The sequence below is a fragment of the Chanos chanos genome, chromosome 1 (genome assembly GCF_902362185.1).
Source record: "Chanos chanos chromosome 1, fChaCha1.1, whole genome shotgun sequence".
NCBI lineage: Eukaryota > Metazoa > Chordata > Actinopteri > Gonorynchiformes > Chanidae > Chanos > Chanos chanos.
The window spans coordinates 43017151-43026181 of NC_044495.1; the positions used below are offsets into that span (position 1 = coordinate 43017151).

Sequence of the window (9031 nt, forward strand, 5' to 3'; positions counted from 1 at the left end):
GTGCACACTGCAGGATCCTCAGATGCTTTCAGGAGAACTGATCCATGTGGCAAATTACCTGGGCAAGTTCAGAGTCTGAGAGAAGATGCAGGAGATTGTTCAGTACAGTGAGTTTATAAGACAGCATTATTTTACTGAATAATTACTGTATTGTAATATGTGGAGAAAAATTGTTTTGGTCACATTTCATACAGGGACCACATTGTGACACATAGGGAAAAAAGAGAGAGAGAGAGAGAGTGCGCGCATGTGTTTAGAAAATAGATTAATCATGATTAACACAGTAATGGTGTGATACTTACAAAAGACTCTCTACGTCAGTCACATTTCAGTCAGAGAACTCGGGTGTCTCTTACCTCTAGATTGAAGGATGAAGTGAATTCATTACAACATCACATAACACAATTCGATCACTACTGTACAAACCACCAAAACACGTATAAATATAACATCTTTATTTCTGCTAGTACAGATCCATGGTATGACTCCTTGCCAAACGCTTAAAAAATGTCTTTCATTAAAAATTTAAATATTTTTCTTTAAAATTTAAAACATACACATAAAGATGAGAACTATATGTAGCCCGGATGAGAAAAACACACAACCCCAAAATTCTGTTTATTTACAAGCAGTCATGTTTAAGTTTTGTAACAGTTCATTTATCTTAAGTTGAGTATTTACAAGTTGAAATTCATTAACATTAATTAATGATGTGTGAATTAATGTTTGAAATAGTCCATGATATATTTTTGTTATAAACCGATTTTCCTCAGGAGGGGCAGGTACATAGGATAAATTGAGAAGGAGGCGGAGAGAGAGAGGAGCTGGTAAATTCACAGAGAGGGAGAGGAGCTGGAAAGTTCGCGGGAAAGAAAGAACCACAAAAAACTTTAACTGAGGCACTGCTCGCTTAATCTGATCAAGTTCTTTGGTCAGAAAGATATTGTGATTAACGATATGTGTGTGAGTGATATGCAGTAGCATTAAATAGCGAGGAAGTGTGTTAAAAGCGTGAACCGCACCCCAGCTTCGTACAGGCCTGCAATATTTGTTATTTTCAATGTGTGTGTGGGCCCACGGTTCACGTGTGCATGTAGTTCAGGTATGTGTGTATGCATTTCATGTATGGGTGTATGTGTAGTTTGAATACTTGTTTATAACACGTTAGCCAAGGAGTGGGTAGCTGGTTGATTAATGCCTGTATGTTTATAGGAGTTTGGGATATGTGCATTTAAGTGCAGTAGCTCCAGTTTATGCTTTAACACTGGGAAACCCTGCATGATGTGAACATTGACTACTTGTAGGGCTCAGGTTTTGTACCTTTATTGTGTTTCATTTCATATTCATGTTTAATACTGTGTTGTAACCACAGAAACTGATTTCATAGAAATTAATCTGAACAAAACTAATCTTGTTTAATTAAAAATATATACATATTGCATTCTAGCACAGTGTCTGGTTGTAGTTATTAATAAGCTTAAAAAAGACTGGTTTTACTAAACCATACAATCCGAGTAAAGGTAGCACTTTAACTCTAGATAAAATCACGAATCCAAATGCCCTATTTTCCCAGTTTTATTCAATACAAGGTATACATAATATAGAAGGGGGTGGGGCGCTACATATACATAGCCGAACAACATATGACATAATGTAACGGACACTCAACAGAGCAAAGCACCATTTTTAGGCAAATTTCACACTGTAGCATTTAAAGAGTAAAAAGAGAGCATGTATCGGTAATGTGAAACCTTGTGAACTCAATAACCTCAGAAAATGAGTTCCAACTCTCCTCCTTTCTCTGTTTTCTCTATTCAGCTCCAGTGATTCTGGACCCCAACACAGCAGAAAAACAGCTCATCCTGTCTGAGGATCTGACCAGTTTGGCATTCAGTGATGAGAAACAGCAGTTTCCAGATAATCCAGATAGATTTGATTCTCACCCATGTGTGCTGGGCTCTGAGGGCTTTAACTCAGGGAAAAACTGTAAAACTGATATTCATTCTTCTCTCAATTTAAAAATGTAAAAATAGCATTAAACATTGTTTAAAAACTGGACATGTTGGAACTGTAGAAATAAACTAACTCCTAATATTTCTCGTTTTTCTTTTTTTTTAAATGCAATACGGGTAAAAATTTCATTTATTTTGAAAAGTAGAAATATTTCACAAACTACAAACCGTAAACATTAAAAAAATCTATGACTTAAATTCATTATTCCCTGTCAATTTTAAAATGCCCTCCTGGACCGAATATCTAGCCTATACCTCCCCCAGGAAAAGACAGTCTCTACAAGTGAGTACTCCATTTTCTTCAATGAGGCCATTTACTTCCCTGCATGTTTCATGGAACCATTCTTCACAGAGATCGCATATGATCCACTCCTCTGTTTTTTGGGGGTCCTCCTTATCACCATATCTGATTTTGCAACTTTTGCAAGCATCCTCCCCCTCTCTGCTTGTGCTCCCCTCTACTTCTACTCTCTTTTTACCCTCCAGTTTTTGCTTCCTGAATTTTCTTGGTGTTTTTGTAGCTATGTAAGAAAGGTGTTCATCACTCATGAGATGGTAGAAGAGGGGTTTCGACTTTCTTCTGGCCTGGCTTCTTTCTCTGACTGGAATGGGGATCAGTGTGGAGAAGGACACCAACCTTCTTTCCTCTTCTGTGGACGCACCTCTATCCAGTGGTGGGACGAAAGCCACTTCCTCCTCCTGGCCTCTGCAAGTGTTAGGACTATCCTCCCCTACTGACACTTCTGCTCCAGTCCAGTCTGTGAGCACAGGGGTTGGAGACCCTTGCTGATGAGGTGGATTTGGCTCTTGTGGGCCTTTCTGTGGTGAGACGTGGCTCAAACACACCGAGTTGTAGGGCCATGGCATTGAAAGGAAACATTCCAGTGCCTCTGAAGCCAGCTTGGGCATTTGAAACAGTGGCTGACATTTCCCATGCCCTGCTGAACAGTGAGAAGAACTCTGACTTGAGGAGCTTCCTTCCTCCTGACTCTAATAAACCTCCGTCCCTCCTTATTCCAGTGGTGTTTGAGTGATTTAAACAGAAATATATGTATATATTTTGATAATTGTATTTTAACACGGCAATGGTGATGAAAGGTGCCTGTAATGTCAATTCTAAGTCAGTTAAATTGTTCAACTTTATTTCTTTGCTGCCAATAAACTATTTTATATGTAAAACTGAAATCACGCCTCTGCTCATTATTTTGCCTACTTAACCGATAGGTTTGAGATATATGCTTATGTAAACTATATATGTTAAAAAACTCTTGAGGTGACAGTCCGCAGGCGGCGTAATCACAGCTTTAGAGATGGCAGGCCTTGCCACGGGCCGATCACCCGCATTGATATGAAGTTTCTCACGACTTGGTATGTCTACCCGGTTTGTCTTTTAAAAAGTACAAAGAAAATGGACTTAACAGTCATTGCTGAAATTCCATTCAGAGAATTGTCTTACGCGTCTATGGCCTCAAGCTGATTCAATGTGGGTAGTCCACTCGGTAACCTGCCATGGGAGTGCTTGTTTGCTGCCTGAAATTACACAAATAGAGTATGGTGAGGTCGTTACAGGCTCCAAATGTACTCGCCCCTGGCTGCAACAAAGTGTGAGTCAGCCCTCTGTACCTACACATGTTCTGAAAGGTAAGGTACTGCAGCTTTGAAACTGCCTCCACAACAAAAGAACAGTAGCAGTAGTGGGTTTTAGGCTGATTGTACGTATGTCGTTAATTTTGAGGGGAAAGAAAGAAAGAGAGGTCTGCATTTTATTCCCATACCGATGGGTGCACAAGTTCCTGTTGTTTTCCCAGCCTCGTCATTTAAGGTTTGCGACGAGGTGATCATCGCAGACCTGCAGCACGTTCCAAGGTCTAAGTAAAGTGCCCCCGGTTGCTGCAGGGTGTTTGCCGACGACGCAAAGCGGGGGCGGGCGAGTACGCTAGATGGTTTCAAACAGGTCCTGTCGGTGAGTTTTTAACCCGGCGTATAGTTCCACGCTGAACTGTTTCACTGTTATTAGGCGAACTAGCATCACAGATTACCGTATCTGGTAGAGGAAAAGGCAGTAAGGGGCTGGGAAAAGGCGGTGCTAAGCGTCACCGCAAAGTGCTTCGCGACAACATCCAGGGTATCACCAAACCCGCTATTCGCCGTTTGGCTTGTCGTGGTATTTCGGGTCTGATTTACGAGGAGACTCGCGGTGTGCTGAAAGTGTTTCTGGAGAACGTTATCCGTGATGCTGTCACCTACACAGAGCATGCCAAGAGAAAGACTGTGACCGCCATGGATGTTGTGTACGCTCTGAAACGGCAGGGACGCGCCCTGTACGGCCTCGGCGGCTAAATGATCTGGTTAAATGAAACTGAAAAGGCTCTTTTAAGAGCCACCCACACCGCGTGGTAAAAACCCGATATTCCTTTCACGTCGATGTAGTTGGCTGATGGCGAGCGTGAATCAGCAGCACCTTTGAGCTATCCCAAATCGCGAAAGTTAATTGGCGAACAAGCCTTTTCTGAAGCGTCAGTGATAATAAATCCTGCGAACAGGGTTAGGGTTTTGATCTGCGCTTTGAGTTTGTGTGTGTTCTCACGTATTTCTGTAATGAATTTAAAAATCGGTATTATGCCGCGGGGGCCCCGTGAAGGATCTCAGCGAGGTCATTTTTACTAATACGAGATGAAACGGGTAATGCGTTGGCAAACGGCACTGAACAAGTATGGAAACGTTTCCGCCTCTAATTGCAGGGCGGGGGGAAGTTTGCGGTTATAAGCGATCAAATTTTCGTGTTTGCTTAGTAGAGCAATGATCTGTCGATTATTTATCAGATTTACATGGCATTTAAAGACATTTCCACTTATTCATGTAATGGACGCTTTTGCCCAAAGCGACTCTCATGACCGGCAGAACAGAAAGATTATATATATAATTAGCTTGGTAAACTGGACGAGGCATGGAAACAAAAGCTGAACTTGAGAGGGGGGTTGGGGAGTGTGTGACCCGCGAAAAAATCAAGTATGCGTTTGGGATTTTGTGACTCAACTGATTGGACGTCACGCCTTGGTCTGCGACCAATCGATGACCAGCGTTTTATGACGTTTCGGTAGCTTCCGCCATGAGGGAGGGAAAGTGGAGGAGAGGAGGATGTTGAGCTTACTTGAATACGGCTGTCTACTTAAGCCTTCCATTTATTCATTACCTCGTTCTCGTTTCTCAGCGATTGCAAGCATGCCTGAGCCTGCGAAGTCTGTTCCCAAGAAGGGGTCTAACTGTACGTTCACACTGAGAGCGGCGAGAGCGTCAAGAGTCGCCCAAACCTCCCTGCCAACGACGCTGTTGAACACTGTGGACGCTCTGCCGTTGATGAAATAGGCGGGTACAAGTTCCTTCGGAAAGCTTGGTTATGCAAATGTTTTTAAAGGGGCTATAAAGCAAACAAACAGGTCGAGCGGTATCTTTGTGCTGACTGACCACCAGTAGGCTATAAGTTAACCTTATGAGATATTTTAAATGTGAAGGTGCGAAATCGACCGATGACAGAAATAAATAAACAATGCTAATTACATATTTCGTAACAAAATTAACTAATGAAAAACACTACTTAAAAGCTTTTTGTTGTTGTGTGTCTTTTGTGTTAATGATAGGCTAGGTCAAATTCCAGCATGGAGTTTATAGGACACGTTTACTAGCCTTGGTCTTTAATTAACACTAACGTTTGTGCATAACCTACATTACAGTACAACATGGGGAAACCCACCACCGATATAATCAGTTTCTCCTCCATTTTGCTTAGGACCAAAAGTTTTGTGGGAACAATAGTTTATACTGTCGTGTTCTCTACAATTCTCTAGAGCGGAGCACTTCCAAGTTTCTATTGGTTGCCGCCCAACCGCGTCATATCTCATTACCATAAAGTTAACCGAACTTCAACTGTATTTTGACGCCCAAACCACCCTCGCCGCGACGCCCTTTGCCGCGACGCTCAAAGACGCTGGCTCTCATTGAAAATGAATGACTTCCGGTCACTTTTTCAGTAACTGTACGTTCACACTGAGCGCGGCGAGAGCGTCAAAGTGACCGGAAGTCATTCATTTTCAATGAGAGCCAGCGTCTTTGAGCGGCGAAGAGCGTCGCAGCAAAGGGCGTCGCGGCGAGGGTGGTTTGGGCGTCAAAATACAGTTGAAGTTCGGTTAACTTTATGGTAATGAGATATGACGCGGTTGGGCGGCAACCAATAGAAACTTGGAAGTGCTCCGCTCTAGAGAATTGTAGAGAACACGACAGTATAAACTATTGTTCCCACAAAACTTTTGGTCCTAAGCAAAATGGAGGAGAAACTGATTATATCGGTGGTGGGTTTCCCCATGTTGTACTGTAATGTAGGTTATGCACAAACGTTAGTGTTAATTAAAGGCCAAGGCTAGTAAACGTGTCCTATAAACTTCATGCTGGAATTTGACCTAGCCTATCATTAACACAAAAGACACACAACAACAAAAAGCTTTTAAGTAGTGTTTTTCATTAGTTAATTTTGTTACGAAATATGTAATTAGCATTGTTTATTTATTTCTGTCATCGGTCGATTTCGCACCTTCACATTTAAAATATCTCATAAGGTTAACTTATAGCCTACTGGTGGTCAGTCAGCACAAAGATACCGCTCGACCTGTTTGTTTGCTTTATAGCCCCTTTAAAAACATTTGCATAACCAAGCTTTCCGAAGGAACTTGTACCCGCCTATTTCATCAACGGCAGAGCGTCCACAGTGTTCAACAGCGTCGTTGGCAGGGAGGTTTGGGCGACTCTTGACGCTCTCGCCCCTCTCAGTGTGAACGTACAGTAAGACGGCCGGTAAGGGAGGCAAGAAGCGTAGGAGGTCGAGGAAGGAGAGCTACGCTATATGTGTACAAGATGCTGAAGCAGGTCCACCCCGATACTGGCATTTCCTCTAACTGTACGTTCACACTGAGCGCGGCGAGAGCGTCAAAGTGACCGGAAGTCATTCATTTTCAATGAGAGCCAGCGTCTTTAAGCGGCGAAGAGCGTCGCGGCGAGGGTGGTTTGGGCGTCAAAATACAGTTGAAGTTCGGTTAACTTTATGGTAATGAGATATGACGCGGTTGGGCGGCAACCAATAGAAACTTGGAAGTGCTCCGCTCTAGAGAATTGTAGAGAACACGACAGTATAAACTATTGTTCCCACAAAACTTTTGGTCCTAAGCAAAATGGAGGAGAAACTGATTATATCGGTGGTGGGTTTCCCCATGTTGTACTGTAATGTAGGTTATGCACAAACGTTAGTGTTAATTAAAGGCCAAGGCTAGTAAACGTGTCCTATAAACTCCATGCTGGAATTTGACCTAGCCTATCATTAACACAAAAGACACACAACAACAAAAAGCTTTTAAGTAGTGTTTTTCATTAGTTAATTTTGTTACGAAATATGTAATTAGCATTGTTTATTTATTTCTGTCATCGGTCGATTTCGCACCTTCACATTTAAAATGTCTCATAAGGTTAACTCATAGCCTACTGGTGGTCAGTCAGCACAAAGATACCGCTCGACCTGTTTGTTTGCTTTATAGCCCCTTTAAAAACATTTGCATAACCAAGCTTTCCGAAGGAACTTGTACCCGCCTATTTCATCAACGGCAGAGCGTCCACAGTGTTCAATAGCGTCGTTGGCAGGGAGGTTTGGGCGACTCTTGACGCTCTCGCCGCTCTCAGTGTGAACGTACAGTAAGGCTATGGGAATCATGAATTCCTTTTTCAATGACATCTTTGAGCGCATTGCCGGAGAGGCGTCTCGCCTGGCGCACTACAACAAGCGTACCACCATCACCTCCAGGGAGATCCAGACCGCTGTGCGTTTGCTGCTTCCCGGTGAGCTGGCCAAGCACGCCGTGTCCGAGGGTACCAAGGCCGTCACCAAATACACTAGCTCTAAGTAAAGTGCGTCAAAATAAGATTCTCAACCCAAAGGCTCTTTTCAGAGCCACCCACAAAGTTAAGAAAAGAACTCTCCACTGTTTTAAAGCTTCTTTTTGTGAGTCTCCTATTGCTCTTAATAGGCATTAACGTTTCGGCTCGGCAGATGTTTCAAATGTCTTCTCTTGCTGTACTGCTCCTACACAATAGGTTGTGGTGGTGTTGTCGGGTGAGCAGCAATGTCTTCACCTCTGTATACAAAGGAGAAACATTGCGTTGGCTGCGGAATGTCACCGGGGCAAACTATGCTAACAAACTAAATAATTTCCTTATACTTTGTATGTGGAAATGGAACCTGCACACCTTTCTCTTGCAGAATACTGATGTATTAATGTAATTACACTAAAGGCTGACATTACAGACAGGTGTGTTGGCCATAAAGATCAGACGTTTCCGTGGTTGTCCGTCTGAGACACAACAATAGCAGAGAAAGGACGACGATAGTGTTCCTACCAAGTCTTTATGTTTGAGATGGACAAAGAGCAAATGACTGGACGGAGGAAGACCGACGAAGGGAGAAAGGCGAAATAATTGGAATGAGCTGGCCAAAAAGTACAACTGATTTGGTGGTTTACTTGCGTGAATATTTTCACAATTGTCCTTTTATGATGTAACAGCTTATGAAGAAACTAGTAACAAGAATCTCATTAGTTGAGATGAGCGTGGTTGGCCCGGTATGAATGGGAGGGAAATAAAAGGTAAAATAGTCAGAGGGAGGACGCTAAACATTACGTTTCATCTGGTGGTGTGTATTTGAGTTAATTTCAAACCTCCGTGGCCAACACAAGTATCTGGAAGGAAAAAAACGAAGCGTTGCTTTAAACTGAATTTAGAGAAAAACGGATTTCCTCGTTCCGCGGGTGTAGAGCGCTCGCTCACAAAGACAAAAGGCTGGTTGGTTCAGATCAGAGCAAGACAATAGTCAATCCAGTACTGGCAACCGATCCCATATATTGGAGCCCCCCCCTCCCCCACCACCACCACCATCTTTTGTGCTGTTTCGTCTCCTTGTTGACAGCCACGAGTTCTTTTGGAAA

The 9031-nt window shown here is 42.8% G+C and overlaps 1 protein-coding gene across 1 annotated transcript; it reads left to right on the forward strand.

Moving 5' to 3' along the window:
• The first annotated feature begins 2872 nt into the window (after nt 1–2872).
• LOC115830121 (histone H4-like) lies at nt 2873–4352 on the forward strand. The gene is made up of 2 exons (XM_030794171.1): nt 2873–2960; nt 4030–4352. Exons 1-2 carry the CDS (start codon nt 2873–2875, stop codon nt 4350–4352), a joined length of 411 nt encoding a protein of 136 aa, XP_030650031.1.
• Nucleotides 4353–9031: the final 4679 nt, after the last annotated feature.

What these genes read in the sequence shown, in the direction of transcription:
- LOC115830121 (XM_030794171.1), top strand. Translation starts at nt 2,873, where the DNA reads ATGGCATTGAAAGGAAACATTCCAGTGCCTCTGAAGCCAGCTTGGGCA. An exon ending in TTCCCATGCCCTGCTGAACA is followed by an intron (nt 2,961 to 4,029) that starts GTGAGAAGAACT and finishes CACTGTTATTAG; the next exon opens with GCGAACTAGCATCACAGATT.